General features: G+C 39.4%; 3 protein-coding genes across 3 annotated transcripts; 1 reads left to right on the plus strand and 2 right to left on the minus strand.

The window, feature by feature from the left end:
* Positions 1 to 1,157: 1,157 nt before the first annotated feature.
* LOC117731425 (zinc finger protein Eos-like) lies at positions 1,158 to 7,794 on the plus strand. The gene is given in 9 exon segments (XM_034533788.1): positions 1,158 to 1,439; positions 2,320 to 2,370; positions 2,469 to 2,573; positions 2,915 to 3,157; positions 3,303 to 3,470; positions 3,562 to 3,574; positions 3,576 to 3,709; positions 4,000 to 4,131; positions 4,737 to 7,794. Coding segments are annotated over 8 exon segments (1,728 nt in total). The 5' UTR covers positions 1,158 to 1,439; positions 2,320 to 2,330; the 3' UTR covers positions 5,630 to 7,794.
* A 1,338-nt stretch (positions 7,795 to 9,132) lies between these two features.
* Positions 9,133 to 10,855, minus strand: LOC117731440 (40S ribosomal protein S26). Its single transcript, XM_034533807.1, has 4 exons — positions 10,790 to 10,855; positions 9,776 to 9,953; positions 9,540 to 9,670; positions 9,133 to 9,229 (listed from the first exon to the last, which is right to left on the minus strand). The coding sequence occupies exons 1-4, from the start codon at positions 10,790 to 10,792 to the stop codon at positions 9,194 to 9,196; spliced, it is 348 nt and encodes a 115-aa protein (XP_034389698.1). The 5' UTR covers positions 10,793 to 10,855; the 3' UTR covers positions 9,133 to 9,193.
* A 1,829-nt stretch (positions 10,856 to 12,684) lies between these two features.
* On the minus strand, positions 12,685 to 15,912 carry fkbp11 (FKBP prolyl isomerase 11). The gene is made up of 6 exons (XM_034532802.1): positions 15,583 to 15,912; positions 15,408 to 15,470; positions 14,077 to 14,164; positions 13,906 to 13,939; positions 13,664 to 13,735; positions 12,685 to 12,921 (listed from the first exon to the last, which is right to left on the minus strand). Exons 1-6 carry the CDS (start codon positions 15,679 to 15,681, stop codon positions 12,918 to 12,920), a joined length of 360 nt encoding a protein of 119 aa, XP_034388693.1. The 5' UTR covers positions 15,682 to 15,912; the 3' UTR covers positions 12,685 to 12,917.
* Between the last annotated feature and the right edge of the window lie 2,560 nt (positions 15,913 to 18,472).

Below are 18,472 nucleotides of genomic sequence, written 5' to 3' on the forward strand. Positions count from 1 at the left end.
TGGACAAGTTGTACAGCAGAGGTCCCTCTTTGTGTGCCCCAGCTTGTTTCTGTCAGCCAGCACTTTTAGATTTTTCCAGAGTGACCTTCAGGACACAATCACCAGGGAATTTTGTTAGAGTCCTTACTATCAACAAGTCTGAGTTTCCATTGATTAATGATACAACTATATGGAAGGGACGTTTGTAAATGTAATGTGATGAAAATAACCTAGTCAGATATTCAGTCACGCTTCATCTGAAGCATTTTAATCACATTAAGACCATCTGAGAAGATGCTTTTGGGATTAGTGTGTAAGAATTTAAAAAGCTTAATGTCTTCGGTATACTGTCCTTATATGATGTACACAAATATGCCTGTATTGTTTTCGTCATTCTATTTTCCAACATGTATTAAAGGAAAAAAACTCTTTTGCTGATAAAAGTGCCAAAAATACCATGGATTAGTATATTGTGTTCGTTCTAGAAAAGGAGTTTCCTTTACTCATGAAATTAAAAAAGACTAAAACATGTATCAGTGATATACATTCACCTAGCTCTTGTTTATGAAATACAAGTACTTGGTTTAACTCAATAAATGGGTAAATTGATTTTTTTTAAACTATTGAAAACTGTTGAGTAGCAAAAGATGTGTGGACTTATTCTTTGATTGGACATTTTCAGACTTATCAAATATTTTGCAAATGTTCAAGCAACGTTCTTGCACGACTGGCTTTTGTGAAGACAAATAAAACGGATCGCAATGACAGATTTGCCAACACTAACACATTGTATGTGTACAACTACATACGGTAATTCAAGGGTTCATTTTATTAAACACTTAGAAACTGTCACCAGAAACAAATGTTTTCTACTGCAGCTTTATTATATGCACTATTGTAATTAAAACACAGCGACGTCATTATTTATTATATTGTCTATTTGTATGTGTGTAACGTTACGTACTAAATAAAAGTAAACCATTGTTAGATTTGATGCAGATTAGTGGACCATGTAGCGTTAATACGGCTCACTGCTGGTGGTTAACCGGAAATTGTTTGGAGCTAGAGGTAAACGCTGCCGGGAGATGCTGCCGTCATAAACAGGCAGATGAAAATACAGAATACCATAACTGAAACGGCCCTGACAGGGACAGGTAATGCAACAGTAACTGGGACAACCGGACAACTTTAAAAGTACTTTTTCACAGTTGATTGCCTCTGCTGTGTTGTGTTGTCAACATCAGCGCCGGGGCTTCAGGGAGAGCGAGCTAGCGAGCTAACCACTAGCCGGCTAGCCATAGCACCAGGGAGGGGGTGGGTGCCATAGCAACCGTTTAGGAAACACTGAGTGGCTGCTAGCTAGCTTAGACAGTTCAGGCTAACGTTGTTGGTTTGTTGTGCTAGCGATAAACAAGACGTCGGCGAGACTTGAATGTCCAATTTAGCGTCAGTCAGTCAATGTATGTCACAAGTCAGCGTCATCTACCTTGTGCAATTGCCCATGTTACTGAGCTGTTACTTTGCGCCATGCTTTTTAGTTCACACTAGCTGTCGAGGATGGAAGACTGGTGTAACGTTGCAGTGTTGAGTTTAGCTAACTTGGCTAACGGTACTTTCCATCACATACAGAAAGCTAACGTTAGCCATCGAGGCCGACCTGTGAACTTAGGTTACCTCAACGCCACCGTTATGTAAACGTCAAAGTCAATACTGTTTCTCTTTTAGAATATCTGGTCTGATTTGTCTCAGATGAGCCTCATGTTAGGTTAGGTTGGTTTAACATCAAGTTACTTTGTCAATGTTTTCATTGGTCAACCTTATGGTAAAGAGACCGAGTCAATCAGCTGATCCGTGGCCGCTCAGGTTCGAGCTGGTGCTTACTAAGCTTGTTGTTAACGCCTGGATATGTTCTGGTATAATTAATTAACTAACGTTAGCTAACACTAATCTTTCACACATGTATTGTTAGTGTCAAGAGCAGGTGTTACAGTTAATATGGTTGCAGTTCAGAATGTATGGTAGTTAGCTGGTATTCACGACGTGAGTGGGTTTTTTTTGCTTCTTTTTTTTGGGTCATTGAAGGTGTTCGATATAACAATATCATATAATATGAAATATGCCTTAAGCGATACCAATTTAACTTGACGTGCAACAGGGGTTATCATTTCATAATGTGTTTTTCAATTGGAGCTCTACCTCCTAACTATTGTCTGTTTTCCTGTTGTAATAATGGGGATTGACGTGATGTTTTTTTTGTTTTTGAGTGAATTGGTGCCTGAGTGAATGTGTTAAAGAGATAATTCAGTTTATTCTTAACATCTTACATAACTGTCATTTCAGCTTGAACTAGTATGGATGTTGATGACGGCAATGGCCAGTCTTACATATCAGGTAGGAATTGTTTGGGGTTTTCTATCACGATATACTTCCTTAATTAGTTGGCATGTTGTTCAAATGATATCTCGCTTTTGTTTCCGTTTTGGTTGCAGCTAGTAGAGACTCTTCAATGGAAAGAGAGTTTTCTGGGGCCCTTGGCGGTCCAACAGTGAGCACCCCAAACAGCAAGGAGACTTCCCCTATTCGCTCCCTCAGTGGTCAGTGAACAAATAAGTGTGACTCCTATAAAACAGACAATGTAATGGTTCAAATACCAAAAGCTTAATTATTCCTTAAAGTAATTTCTGTTTTAGCTCCCTATAATGGGACATATACTAACATATAATCTTACTGTGATATGTTAAATGTTGTGGTTTTTTTATAATTCATTATTTGTTATTAGATTTCACTTAATACATCTAATAATATCAATTGTAGGCATTCCTACTGTTTATAAATGAAACATAAGACTGTGCACATTCTGGTGTCTCTTTCTGTTGGTTATGAAAACAAATTACATTTTGGGCCCTACTTTTATCTTGCTCATGTGTGTCTGTAGCCAACTCCATCAAAGTGGAGCTGTACAGTGATGAAGACCCAGGTGATCAAAGAGGGGAGCGGGTAGAGGATGGAGGTCCAGAGCAGGGACCTGAGGCTGTCGGAGGCTACAGGGAGCTCACCAATGCTGAAACCATGGAAGCTGGTGCCACCAGACTGCCAAATGGAAAGCTTAAGTGTGACATCTGTGGAATGATCTGCATTGGGCCAAATGTTCTCATGGTGCACAAACGCAGTCATACAGGTGACAATCAGTTGACACAAGCACTGAACAAATTGTTGACTGTGCAGAGCTGTACCCCGGCAATTAATCAAGAACATACTAGGCCAATGCAACAGAAACTATAGATTAATACAACATGTTGGGTGACAGCTTGCTCTATCTTCAGGTGAGCGACCATTCCAGTGTAATCAGTGTGGCGCCTCCTTCACTCAAAAGGGTAACCTGCTCCGCCACATCAAGCTGCACTCGGGGGAGAAGCCATTTAAATGTCCCTTTTGCAGCTATGCCTGTCGAAGACGAGATGCTCTTACTGGCCACCTTCGCACTCATGCAGGTAGGATAAATTCAAGCCTGATTGATTTTTGTTTCGTATGATAGTGTACAGTAATGTGACAATAATAATATCATCCTCCCACTGTGCCCAGTTTCCTCTCCAACTGAGGAAGCCATATAAGTGCAGTTATTGTGGCCGTAGTTACAAGCAGCAGAGCACCCTGGAGGAGCACCGTGAGCGCTGCCACAGCTATTTACAGAGTCTGGAGTCACATCAGCCCTCCTGTGTACAGAATCCAGGTACAGTTTCATGACATGTCAGAAGAGCAACCTTGTCTCAGATAAGACAGTAACCAAAAAAAGGATTAAATGGCGTTGTAAATATCAGTCTCCAAAGGGATAGTAGTGGCATCTAGTGTAGAAATGTAGTCTACCTCCTTAACAATGGTAACGCACACAACCCCTCACTTAGTTTCTCTTCTGGCCAAACGTTGAAAACCAGCATACAACTTAAACATTTGGGATAAATGCTGTCTGTGTGATAAGAAAAAAAAACAAATAACATTACAATTTGTTTGTACTCTGTGCAGGAGAGGAGATGAGAGAGCTAGAGTTTATACCAGACTCTCTACTGCAACCCTCCTCAGACAAGATGGCATTTATCGATCGGCTCGCCAACAGTATCACCAAACGCAAGAGATCCACACCACAAAAATTTGTAGGTGAGCAATTGGTCTCAGTGTGGACAAGTTGAGGAAGCTGAAAGCAGATTTAATTGGTTAAATTGGACACCACATACAATAGTACTACTGATATTTTTGTGCGAGATGTGACCACAGGCTTTCACAGTTGTATTTATTCAAGCTGTATGATTGGCCGTAGATTCAAACCAAATGTCAAGGTGAATAAGGGAACTTTCGTGCTTTGTTTTAAGGTTTATTGATTGCAGTTACACATAGCGGGTGCTGGAGAGCTGTGGTCTAACATTGAAAACACCAGTTAAGAAGTGAACAGAGATAAAACCTTATTGTCATAAACCTCATTATACAGAAAAGCACTTTAATTCAAATGCCTTTTCAGTATATTGAAGCGAGTCACGCATCCTGTCAGGAGAAACAGGGTTTTCCAGTTATATAAATAAAATACGAAATGAAATAAAATCTAGATTTTGAATTTTAACTCATTCATCATAACCCTTAACATTAGAATGAGTCCAAATAACTTAGCAGGCTGTTCATTCATGTGGGTAATTTGCCTGCCCATGTATCCTTTTTTCTTTCCAGAATTCCATAGTATAGTATCATAAGATTGTGTTTCTTTATTGCAGGACAGAAGCACATACATCTCCACCTTGCCGATGCACCTTATGAGCTCAGCGCTGGTTTGGGTAAAGACGGGGAGATGCCCGCAGGTGAACTTGACACCCCGCACTTTACTGGTCTGGGAGGAGAATACGCAGGTGTGGCAGGAAATGGAGGTGGAGGGGTATCGGACACAATGAGGCCTCTCCATCTTCCGACCACTCGCCCTTCATCTTTATCAGAACTTAGACCAATCCACAACTCCATTCACATGTCTACCGCTCTAGGCCCAAGGATGGACTGCTCAGGGACTGGAGCTGGGCTGGGACTGGGAACCGTGGGTGTTGTGGGGAGGGAGGCAGCAGAGGGTCATGAAGATCTGCCTGCAAGCCAAAGTCACGCACCCTCACCTAGCAACAGTTGCCTGGACTCTACGGATACAGAGAGCATGCCAGATGAGCCTTGCAACAGTACAGCTCTGACTCTGACCCTGCAGAGTAACAACGGCCACCATCTTCATCACTCCAACAACCATCATCCAGCACCTCCTCCTGTTGCACACTACAGGAGTCGGAACCGACACAATCCCAGCCACGCCAAAGATATGGAGGTGAAAAGAGAAGATGGAGGCCACTCTGCCCTACGGCCCCCTGGCGTTGCGCCAACTCCAAGCTCACCTACAGCGGCCTCTTTCACCTCTAGGGAATCGTTTCGGGTTGTAGATGGAGAGGGCAGAGCTGTGCGCTCTTTCCGTTGTGAGCACTGTCGTGTGCTTTTCCTGGACCATGTCATGTATACCATCCACATGGGCTGCCACGGTTTTCGCCAGCCTTTTGAGTGTAACATCTGTGGCCACCGCAGCCAGGACCGCTATGAATTTTCTTCACACATTGTCCGTGGTGAGCACATCCTTGACTGAGGAGGAAGGCTGGCCAACCTGCTTAACTTAGAGCTATTGATACATTGAGACAAGGACCCAGCGGGGTTTGGTCTGCACACAAGCTAAAGAAGACACTGATGACATAAAAGTAATATGAATATTTTAAACTGGAACCAGCTTTACTGGTGAGCTCATGTGTGTTTTCTAAAATTACAATAGGGGTCCCTTGTTATCTGTAATGCACTTTGAACAAATAATCAATTTAAGATTCAAGATTTAAGACTTAATTCAATGTATTATAAAGTAGATGAAAAGCCAATGCACTTCTTCAATCCGCAGATGTGCCTCCAAAGTTCAGGATTCAAACCTGATGCACAAATTACAGCAGACAAATCTGACTTGTGTCCGTAACCTGAAAACTGTCCCTACTTGAGCCCTTTAACAGAGATAACACATAAATGACAATAATGTGAAGTTTATAGGCTCACCTACAATGACATTTTAATTACTTGTTTTAAAGGCACTTATTTATGAAATGATTCCAAACAAATATTACTTTAAATATTACGTATTACTTTTTTTTCCAATGTGGTTGGATTCTGTAATAAATTGCTTTTTATATTGAGAAGTGAAGTGCAGACCAAACTCTAAAACCAGGTCAGAGTCAAACAGATGTGTTTGAGGGGTTGTTGGTGGGTAAGAAATGCACTTTTGTTTTTAAAAGGGGTCGGTAGGGTGGATGGAAAAGTGTGTGAGGAAAAAGGGAGCATGTGACAGACCCTTTGTTTTATGGAAGCAAATTGAATAAGTGGAAAATGAAGGCCTTTGTGTGAATGCTGTGTATGAAATGTTTGTTTTTCTTTTCTATGACTGCGTTTGTTGCACTGATCCCTACCAGAATACTATGATTATATTAAACTATTTTATGGAAGACATTAATGACCTGAACATATCTCTTAAAATTTGAGAAAAACTGATGGAATGTTTTTCTTAAACGGAAATATGAGTATCACTGCCACAATTTCAGAGATTACTGAAGTTATGGGTCTTTACAAGTCAATTGATATTTTCCATTTCGTAACTACGTCAAACTGCAAACCAACACCAATCTATTTCTTCTTAAATTATTTTTGGTGTTATCTCATTGTATTGTGCCTTTCTTCACCATGATCACACTTTGTTGACCAGACTGAAGGACTTGACCTCTCAACTGTCGTATCTTGAATCAGATCATTGTTAGAGATCATGAGTTACAAAATAGTTGACTTCCTTGTGCGTCTAGCTTTGCACAATATTTGTATTCTCCTATTCCTCAAAAGTTGGGTTGGTTTTCATTAATGTGTTGGCAAAGAACTATTTCTGCTAATTTATCAAAGAATACATGTGCATGGCATTTGGCGCATGCTGCTAAGTGAGTGCAGTGTGGAGTAGCGCTTACATCCAAGTATAATCCCAAGTACATTTCAGTCCACAGAGTGAAACAGGTGTTTATTTCTAAATAGGTTTCCTTGGTTGTGATCTTTAATATATCCCGTTGTGGTAATATGGTGCAGAAATGAAATGTATGTCAAGAGGAATGTGTCAGTTATAAGAACATCGTCAGCCCTCGATTTATCTGTTTACATGTTTGAAAAAAATTGATATGATTGTTGTAGAAACTTTGTTTGTATTTCAATTCAAGTACATTAAGTTGTACTGTTAAACAGGCAAATTTGTAATGTCTGGATTACAGAATTGGGCTTTCATTTGTGTTGATCAGGACATCAGTAGATGATCTCCATTGTAAATAACAACAAAAGTAAGTTTGGGACAAACTCATAGGTCCACTGATGTCCTAAAGGCTAGAGGGCTCCAACTCATCAACTGACTTGACCCCATTAATATTTGGGAAAAGATTTTCCTTAAATTTAATTTAACTGGCAATTTGCAGAATCAAGAAATGTTGCTTTTCAGAAGTCTTTTGCAGGCTTAACAGAAACCACTCAGCCAGCCTTAAATGGATATTTATGGTCATGGTTCCCTCATAATCTCAGTCCTGTATGAAATTACAAATTTTCAAGTAGTAAATGTGCAGATGTTCTGACATTGTATATATTTAGAAGAATAAAAAGTACTTTTTAAAATATGTTTTAGATCACTGAGTGGTTTGGTTTAGTACCACATAATGGTTCCCCATGGCTGAACCAAAGAACCACTAATTTCTACTGTTGAGCACTTTTCTATTCGTGGCAAAATAAAACAAAAAAGTAGTTAAGATATTTGTACATAGAGTATGAATTAGGAAGAGGCAAGGGCATGTCTCTTTTCATTGACGTCAGTAAAACTTTGTAAATGTTAATTGTCTTTTACAGGAGTTATCCCCACTTAGTTTTGCAGAAGACAATTTGAAAAGATCAGTTGGGGGTTCCCTTTAAAATGAAATACTTTTAAAAATTGATAAGTTCATAAATGGAGCTAGATTTTTAAAGACAGTCACTTAATCATTGTGGTTATTTTCTCACCAGTACATACAATTAGTTAATTACATTTTTCTCTTCCAAAGTTGCTTAATTTAATGATAAAATGATCTTGCCTTAATACAATAGACTGTTAAATTGTGCCAGGACAGATGATTGAGATGTAGATTCCTGCAACTTAATCTATACAACATTGACAGTGTGACTTTAAACAATTAACCATCAATTTCATTGCAAAATCAAATTGTCATAACCGTTTGCACGAGTACTTCGCTCTATATTGTGATCTAGGCAACAGCTTGCATTTACACAATGGCACAGGTGTGATGATTCTCCTGTTGGTGTGACTTTGTAGAAGTTACTATTGTGCCTTTGGTCAGCGGTCTTTTCTGCATCTTGTTTTCTCAGTTAAAATACACACATTTGAAATGTAGCTTGCCAATTGTTAATGCAAGTACTACACATTATATTATTAGAGTATAAATAATACCACAAATCAATGACCTTGGCCAGAACCACCATCATTTTACACACCAGTGACTATCAAAACAACATTCTGGTGATGCCAGGAGCCAAAGAACTAGATAGAATATGTCAAACGTTCTGTAGATTTTATTGACCTAGAAAAATCGTTAACGACCTGGCTCCTCTACAGAATTTATATTTTTGGTTTCAACGTTTGGGTGTAGATTGCTTATTCATATGTGCAACACCCAACAGTGATGTGCTTGATGCATGAGATACCAACACCCCTTTAGATACAAGGACAACCAAATAAACAGTCTTCATCAATTGAATAAGTTAGTTCAGAAAAGCTCTACTTTCGGGTTCAAATGTTTTTCTTGTTGCACTCTTTGTCCCCTTCAATTTATTATCTTTGTTAACCTTCCCAACCTGTAAATGTTAAAGACTTCAGAGCTTTTTTTTTAATGAATCATAATGTAATTATGCATTTGCATAATTTGATCTTTAACTACTGTACATTTTGTACTGTAAAAAAGTCTATTCCAAATAAAATACGTGACAGGGCTGTCTTTTCTAAAACTACACAACTAATGGTTAGTCGAGAACAATAAGCGTCACACATTGAAGTTTTTGCAAAGACTTGAATTTATTCTTCAGGTATACAGCATCTCCAAATTCTGCTTTACATGGGCTTAGGAGGAGCTCTTGGTGCACCAGCCTGTAAAATAAATAACAAAAAGTGAAAACAATTTTAATTGATATACAATAAAGACTCTTACTGTGGAAAATGTGACTTGTTAATCGCAGGTGTAATAAATAAAACAGTTACATTACATTCAGGTTTGCCAGTTCCAACACAATACTTACTGACTCACCTGAACGTGACAAAATCATCATTAATGATATTAGTTTTGATCCATGTTTGTCCTGCTATGACTAGTCAAATTATCCACTGGACTAGGACGTTGTATAGCTTCAATGAACAGATCTGACAGTAGTACACAGAGTAGAGTGCAGAAGGTACTCACGGCAGGCCTGAATCTGGGAGGTGGGGTGCGGTCTTTCCTGGCCTCACAAGAGCGGTTCCTCACCACCTTACTGTGGATGGCACAGCTGACACAGTAGTGCAGCTTCACATAGAGTTTGGGCAGAACATAAGCTGTGGCGTGAAAAGAAAAGGAGAACGGTTAATATGAGGATAAGCCACCAGGGTCAAAATACAGACAACATATGACGCTTGACGGAAGAACGCAAATACACTTACAGTCAAAGACACTAGCCTCGGAGATGTCTCTTACGGCCGCCGCCTCCACGATGTTCCTGATGACAAACTTCTTGATAGCCTTGTCCTTGGGGACACAGCGGGCACAATTGGTGCAGCGGATGGGCTGCACATGGCCTCGGCCCTTCTTGGCACGACCGTTATTCCTCCTTTTCTTGGTCTGAAAAAAAAAAAAAAGTATTAGTTAGAGATACTAATTACAGCCAGACAACTTGGGCTTGATACTGAACCTCAATGTTTTCTTTAGTACATAAGTGTACACAGACGTGGGCATTACAGTCAAGTACTGAAAATTGGTGTTATTTAGACAAATATCATTGGTACAATACCGTGTAGATATCTAAAGAATGTACCCCATAACAATTTATTTGTTTAAGCAGCCTACAAACTACTATCATGTCACTTAAATATTGCAACGTATTTTAATAACGTTTTTTTCCACAGGCGTTTGGAAAAAACAGGTCAAGGCTATCAAAATAGAAATCCTTTTTACTACTTCAGTAGTTCCATACAAAAAAATAGCACGTCGGTTTGTTGGGGTGACTCCTCTCTTATATACACTTTAATACAGTAGCTCAACGTATCACGTGATGGCTGCGGAGACTCAAGTCGGCTGCCATCGAAACACGTTAAACCCAATTCTACATAATTTAGAGCTTTCCATTGTATTCAACTGACGGATTAGTACACATCATCGTGCGAAACTACCATATATATTCAAACCACATGGCCCCGCTGCGTTTCTTCGCAAATTAACATTAACTTTAACGTCGCTGGTTCTCAGGAACACATGCACAAAAACGGTTAGCATGCTAACTGCTAGCATTAGGCCCAGACTTCATTTTTAATATACTTGAGTGACTTCGACGCTTTATCCCCCACATTGTGGGTTAGCTACACGATACAAAAATACATCAGGGGAACGAAGTATGTGTAATTATTAAAATAACAGTTAATTCTGTTTTTGCCATACGACAGGCGCTGAAACACACTCACCATGTTGCACGGGAAGCTGGAAAGAGGACCGGAAGAGGTGGCACTGCGAGAAGTAGTGCCATCCGCTCCGCCCTCTAAATATTTTGTATAAAAAAACACAAGATCATCGATATCTTTATTTATTTTATACAACATTATGTGTAATAATTATCTGTTCAAACGAAAACAAATTACACATATGTTCCTCCGCAAGGAAATTAAACTAATACCATTATATTGGCGGAAGGATATCGGGGAAGTAGAGGTTTCATACCAACGAGTTCTATATTATTGCAAGAGGTTTTCCATATAATAAAACAAGGCCACCTATGTTCCTCAGCTCTCTACGTCGACTCGAAAGTATTGATGTGTGTTCAAATATAATAAAATATCGTCTGGCAAATCGATACATTTTAAAAGAATGGGTGAGATTCAGTACTCAATTTGTGACTGAAATGTGATGTCATAAACCTACTGTGTTCTATTGGCCACGTATTCTTCACATTTAGGTGAAATGGCAGATTTTACCATCCACGGTTTGCTTACAATAAATAGTAGGAATGGGTGACCACATATTTACATGCTGTTGAGTTATTGTAAATTATGTAAACTTTACATTACAGCTTACAATTTTCCAAAACATGCTGGGTTGTCTACGAATTTTTCTTACTAGATAACTTGTTGAAAGTGATTTTAACTTTGTGGAAATGTAGTCTGCACTACATCCAGACAACAATAACATACCTTTAATGTAACTTTGAGGAATACATAATCTTCACCACTATGGATAACCTAACTATTCATGTTTTAAGATTTATTGTCATACTAAGGGAATCAAAGGCAAACTAGAAGGTAGAAAAATGCATGAATTCAATGGTATGCTTTCAAAAATGTTGGAGGTCACCTATGTGACTCGTAGCAAATATTAACACCTATAGTCTTTTAAATATATTTTGGATTTGACAGCTCTTGTATTAACAAACAGTTACAGTTCAGCTACAGGTCAAACGGCGGGACGGCACTGTGTTGTTACAGAGTTTCTCTGAGAGAATTATGTGTGTGTTGTTTCCTGTATCTTTAATTACAAACTACAAATACTCAATGGCATTACATCAGAAAGTTTATCTATTTGGAGGATGTAACTTCAAACATCTCTACAAAATGGACAGAAAAGTTCATGAGCACTCATGATCACATCAAAATAGGGGGAATTTTTAGCCGGAGAGATTTCATTTAATCAATTTTGAGTCACCTTGTTCCAGCGACAGTGCTGGAGAGACCGACATACAAAAGGAAAAGCTGCAAATAAGCAGATGTACTTTTTTAGTCAAGTTACTATGCTGCTTATTTATTCAGTTAATTTTAAAGTGTGCGCCCCCAACTTCTCCAAAGAAATGGAGTGGAATGTCACCTTTTCTGGTAATTATGTTTCTTTTAAAGGCTATTACTCGATGGTGCTCTGCCATTTACCTGGTTATAAAGGAGCATGTCTGTGCATAGGCTGCTATTTAATACATTCCCAATAAAAAAAATGTTTTTCATCCCCAGTTCCTTCGGTCTGTATGTGGAAATGCCGTCCTTGCCTGCTGTGTGAATGGTTGAATGAGGGGAAATCTTGCACTGTGTTGATTGTTGTTGATTGTTTAATGTTACTGTCCAATGTTGCACCCCCTGCCATGACAAATTCCTTGTATGTGAAAACATACTTGGTAATAAAAGGTTCTGATTCTGATTCTGAAATTGTACTGAGAAGTTTCAGCCCACTATAACTGACCCAGGATTTACACACGGTAAACTTAAACCATAACTGTATTTTCTAAACACATTGATTCAAATTGCAGATGTTAATACACTTATTAAACACCTGTATTCATAAAATAAACATGAAATACCCAAAATATATTTTTTTAATTTTATTTAAATAATTATGTGCCGTGTTCTTATTTCTTCTTGCTCTTCTTGTCTTTTGCCTTCTTTTTGCTTGGCTTCTCGGCGTTGGCTTTTTTGTAGAGGTAAAAAGTCCCACCAAGCCGAGCAGCGAGTGGGCACCAGAGCCAAACACAAGGGGGAACACGTCGTTGACCATTTTTTCTGCCATGACGTCTGCTGTGTCAGAGAAACCACCTCCACCTCAAACTCAAGGGCAGCATCACCAGAACAAGTTCATGTTCAATGTTTTGTCACATCAGCTGTTGATCGGGGTTCTCCATTATTTTTTCACCCATCTAATGTCTACATCCATTTCCATAAAGTAAATGAGGAAATAAAATACAAAAGAAAAGAGATATCAACAAAAAAAACTAACTTACTTGTGTTGTCAACAAAAACAATATTAAATTAAATTAACTAACACATATTGTTCTATATGTTAGTCTTTTGTGCAATGTACACATTTAAAATGGCTACACTGGGCAACCCCGTTCCTTCATTATGATAAACAGGGGCACTGTAGTTTATTTGAATCATTGCCACATGCAGCATCCTGCCGTGTATATACTCAGTAGTGTGTATATCAATACGCAGCTGAAAATAGTCCCCAACAAATGCACTATTTACTCCAGCAAGTATTTACAATAAATGTGTTTTATAAAATTACCGACATTTTTTAAAATTGAAGCTACCTTGTTAGTTTGGGTATTTTCATGAGATCTGTTGACAATAAGAAACAACTTTAGAATAACGAGCAGTCGAATGCTTAAAGAAGTGGTTTAGTGATATTGTGCTGAGTATCTGATCATAGTTGTGTAGAATTGCACAGTAAAGATGCAAACATTGATCTTCGGTAAGTACACGAAATGGGACTTTCATGCAAATAGATACTGCACTATTGAAACTGTATTCAGTTCACTGCATTCAACACCAATTATAGTTTCTGTATGAGATTTAGTTCAGTACCTGGAATTGTAGGAGGGGTAACCTTTTTTTCCATATGCAAGGTGAGATGGGATAGTAGCTTTGATTTTTTGCCTGAATGATAGAAATATAAAAAACACATTTCCTGAAGTATTTCTCAGATTACACTCCAAAACAATAGTTATTTAATTTGATTTAACTTTGTTCATGACAGCACACAGCTATTGAAAAGACAATCTATTGCTACACTCTTTCTTCCCAGTGGACTTTTACTTGTCACTTACCCTACACACACGCCAATCAAGCTTTGTTCCAGACCTGATAAGAAAGTCACACAGAGAAGGTCAATGAGCAAAGCAAGTACATTCCTCAGCTAACACACAACCTGGCTGCAGTTGTAAGCAAATCAAAGTGTCACTGATTGAGCAACTAATAAGGATTTACTGTTAATTTACCGGGAATAACCGTCCTCTTCCCCAGCTCGACCACAAGAGGATCCAGGGATAGTGATGAGTCGATCACCTTTCCATCCATCAGTTTACCCTGATCAGTGAAACATACAAAGTGAAGCATGAGATAATGACATCATGAAAGCAAGATACTGAGAGAGATTTTATAGCTTGACCTAGCATTTTTATCAATACATAATACACTCATAGTGCGTATCCAAGGAATAGTTAGACATTTTGGTACATTTGCTTTCATTTGAAAATAAGCCTATTTTCCAAATTGTCAAAAAGGAAATATATAAGAAATAAAATTAAGGACTATAGGAAAATTAACAACTATTTCTGTATTTTGAATTGTAATTTGTATATTACAAATAGCCTGGATCTTGACCAATTAAACATCTGTCGCAGACAACACGCTGTATCCGAAAAGTCACATGCTTTTATCAGTTCACCTTTTCCCTACTCACATGATTCTAGGATATATTCAATGTGAGATTGTATGTCATTTGATTATGTTGTGTTATAATTGTGATATTGTAATTGTATTATTTAATGTATTATTTAAAGTACAACGTGTAAACATTTATTCTAATAGCCTATGCATATTTTATATAGAGTTGTTTTCAATGTTAAACAGGGGGCTCAAAAACATATGGCATATTGGCACTATTTATATTAATGTGTTCATTCTGTATGCTGCATATCAGCCCAGTTTTTTCCTCTCATGTATAACCATTCTAATTGAGACACAGCATCATTTTTTCTTGTATTTCTGTAAATATTCCATTTGGAAACCCTGTAGTTGAACAATACATTGGCTAACAGCTGTTATATAACTGAAATTAAACATTGTGTTGGTGTGCCATTCAGCTTCAATTAATATAAATCTGTGAGCTTTTTAATCTTCCTGATGATCAACACGCATGTGGACTGAAAAGCACGGAGCCTCTAGTGGGCGACTATGAGTTCCATGGATGAAGTGGTTTTGGGTTTATTGCTGACGTGTTGCATCGCCCATCACAGACGCGAGATAAAGCCAACGAGATAGAGCCAAATAAAACAAACCTGGGGGGGGCAATAAATCACAATACATCATATGTTCAATCAGAAATAATTTTCTGAACAGTTTCTGACCGCAGATACTGTGTGTTGTTCCTACATGCACAAACATAGCGGTACGAGTCCCCCATGGGGTCATGCAGACGGTGCCACATAGACCAACAACTGCTTTAGTCAGCAGCTGGGCCGGTTTCCTACATTTTATGACAAAATGAAGCCAGCATGCAGCGTACTAGATTGGTATATTGGTTTCAATTAATGTGTCTTCGACTTACCGTGTAGTGGATTTGCAGCGTGTCTCCCGTCGTGGAAAGTACAGAGCAAGTTTCGGGTTTCACCTTAGGTCAGAAGAGTTAACTGTTAACACTGCTGCATCGATCTGGTCCTTGTGTTAAGATCTGCTATGTTACTGCAGTAGGCCTATGGTTGTGTAACACACATCCCACTCACCAGGGTCTCCACCTGCAGCTCCTCGGCTTCACTGTCTTCTCCCTGTGCGAGTCCACAGGTGAAAGCTGCGAGCAGCAGCAGGAAAACGCAGCTTTTCATCGTAAACTTCTGGAAAAAAAGCTGCCGTCCAACAACTTCCGTGTCGGCTTCTTCTACACACGCGCTAGCCCCTGTGTCCAAAATGGCTCAGCGCCGATTAATGCTGATGTGTTATAACGCTGTAGCGATAAGGACTCGCGGCCCGTCCCAACACCTGAGTCTCCCTGAAGAGTCCGCCTCAAAACATTCCGCCAGCTTCCCATCAGGCTGCCGGGGGTGAGAAGCGGAAGCAGTGAGAAGAGGGGGGAGGAGGGGGGGGGGGGGGGGGGGGGGGGGGGGGGGGGGGGGGGGGGGGGGGGGGGGGGGGGGGGGGGGGGGGGGGGGGGGGGGGGGGGGGGGGGGGGGGGGGGGGGGGGGGGGGGGGGGGGGGGGGGGGGGGGGGGGGGGGGGGGGGGGGGGGGGGGGGGGGGGGGGGGGGGGGGGGGGGGGGGGGGGGGGGGGGGGGGGGGGGGGGGGGGGGGGGGGGGGGGGGGGGGGGGGGGGGGGGTTTGTTGCGCAGCGTCTAGCCGCGCATCTGCTCCATGCGGTAGACTGTCAGGAGCACACATCCCCGGGGGAATCCCTGCGGGACAGACGCCACGTTGCTGCTTGGTCCTCACTAGCCCTCTGGACCCGGTGAGGGAGGTGATAGGGAGCAAGCAGTTGTTAGCCTTATGCTAATTCAGGTAATGCTAAATAAGTGATGAAAATGTATTTTTTAAATGTCTCAACAATTTCAACATTTAGGGCTAAATAAAAAGTTGAGCTAAACTCTGATTGGTGAAATGGCAATGCATTGCATCACATTTTCCCAAATGAGCCGATTTAAACCCCTTAAGAAAAGAATAATAACAACCAGAGTTATTCTGTGTTTATAGAACCATTGAGAATCATATAACTGTATGAAAGTCTACACGCGAGCTAAAAATATGTCAAACAAAAAAAAAATGGTGTTGTACAGGTCGATTAACGCATTTTTAAACGATATATCTGTTTGATAGTAAGAAAATGTTTTCAAAACTGCCAGAAACGTTGAGATATATTTTGTTTTCTTGTTGATTGTAAAAAGAAATGTTATTTATTTTTAAGAAATGTTATTTATTTTTACGATCAACACTTGAAATGATGAAGGCACTGGCAAATGACATGGTAATACACCATGTAAACCATACTTAGGTGACGACTCACTTTCATAACTTATTTCTAGTTTCAGTGTAATGTACACCTCTTGTCAATGGCTTAACAGGGTCATGAAATGCCAGCAAGTCTCAAATGAAGCAATTAAATATAGCTTAATAAAAGAAGTTTGGGTCAAGGAAAAAATATTATGTACCGGTACTGTATATGCATTTCCAAACTGTACACATAACTCTCCAGCAACAAACCCATGAAAATGATCATCACACATTTAACAACTTTATGTACTAGTGCTGCTGTCATCTAAAGTTCTCTCACATCCCAATGCTTTTATTTGAAACAATGAAAAACTACAACCATTAAAACCACCAACTGTCTCAAGTCCTCTGTTTTCCAGCAAGATATTGTGGAAGTATCACTGGACCAGATTGCAGTATTTGTGCCACATGCTCATGCATTAGACAAAGGCTAGTTTTTCATGCAGAGAAGTTAGTTTGGTAATAAACTCTGTTAGATGGTGCTTGCAATATAACTTAAATGAAATGACAGGAAATACAGATTCCCTGGAAATCAGTATGATCAACGACATTAAAAACCCTGTCACAGTGTAGCACTGACTATACATTAATGACTCATCTTTGTGTGCAAACTAAAGATAAAACATGCCTCCTCCTACAGCTCACAGAAGTGGATGGTAAATGCTGTTAAATCCCACAGTGTTTGTTATTAAAAACCTGCTGGTCCATCAACACTTTGAACTACTGTAGAATTCCAATAAAGACTTTAAGATTCACATGATAGATTTTCTGTGGAGTCTTTTCACAGCAACATCATACATCAGGATATATCCCCACTGAAATGATCTCTAATATCTGTAATACTTTGTATATATGATTTATAATAATTTAATGTATTTCAATTTGGAAAATGTACTTTGTTCAAATAGTGGCGCAAGAGTTATGCAATACTATACAATCCAAATAATTACTATTTATTTTCCAGTTTCCACAAATTACTGAACTTGATGTTAATTAGCATACAAACAATACAAATTTGGTGAAAGCAAGCATGTGGCTTTTGGTCATCTCATGAAACGCCTGAGCTTGTTTACAGTGTTTTAATAAGGGATGCTGGTGATGCTTCTTAGCATTGGTATTGTGAGTGTGTTGTGAACCCATGCTGCAAATGTAATTAATTACATTTTTTTACATTTACTATTATACAATAACATTATTGAAAACACCCCAGAGCCTCCTTTGATTGTTGATTGATCATTGGTGTGTACAATGGGGAGAAACAGGCCCCACACAAAGGGACACATCTGACCTAAAATGCCTTTTGACGATTGGGATATAAATGTGTTATTCAAATAATTGGCAACAAACTTAACTTTCTAACATCATTGATGAGTATTGTGCTCTCTGTGACATCTTTTTTCCTGTGTAAACAAGAGCAGAGTTGAATAAGCACACAGACGGGTTTTAACTTATTATGGTTGATTAGACCTCTGCTGGGGTAATTGGACTCAATATACCAAGATGAATGAAAAAGGTGGAATTTAATTAAGATAATAATATAAGATAAGATATTACTGCATTCATCCCCAGGGGGGAATTTCAGCCCAACAAAGCTAAATGGAGAATGAGGGAGATGTCAGTCAACATATGTACACATC

This window comes from Cyclopterus lumpus, chromosome 5, assembly GCF_009769545.1.
Source record: "Cyclopterus lumpus isolate fCycLum1 chromosome 5, fCycLum1.pri, whole genome shotgun sequence".
Taxonomy (NCBI): Eukaryota; Metazoa; Chordata; class Actinopteri; order Perciformes; family Cyclopteridae; genus Cyclopterus; species Cyclopterus lumpus.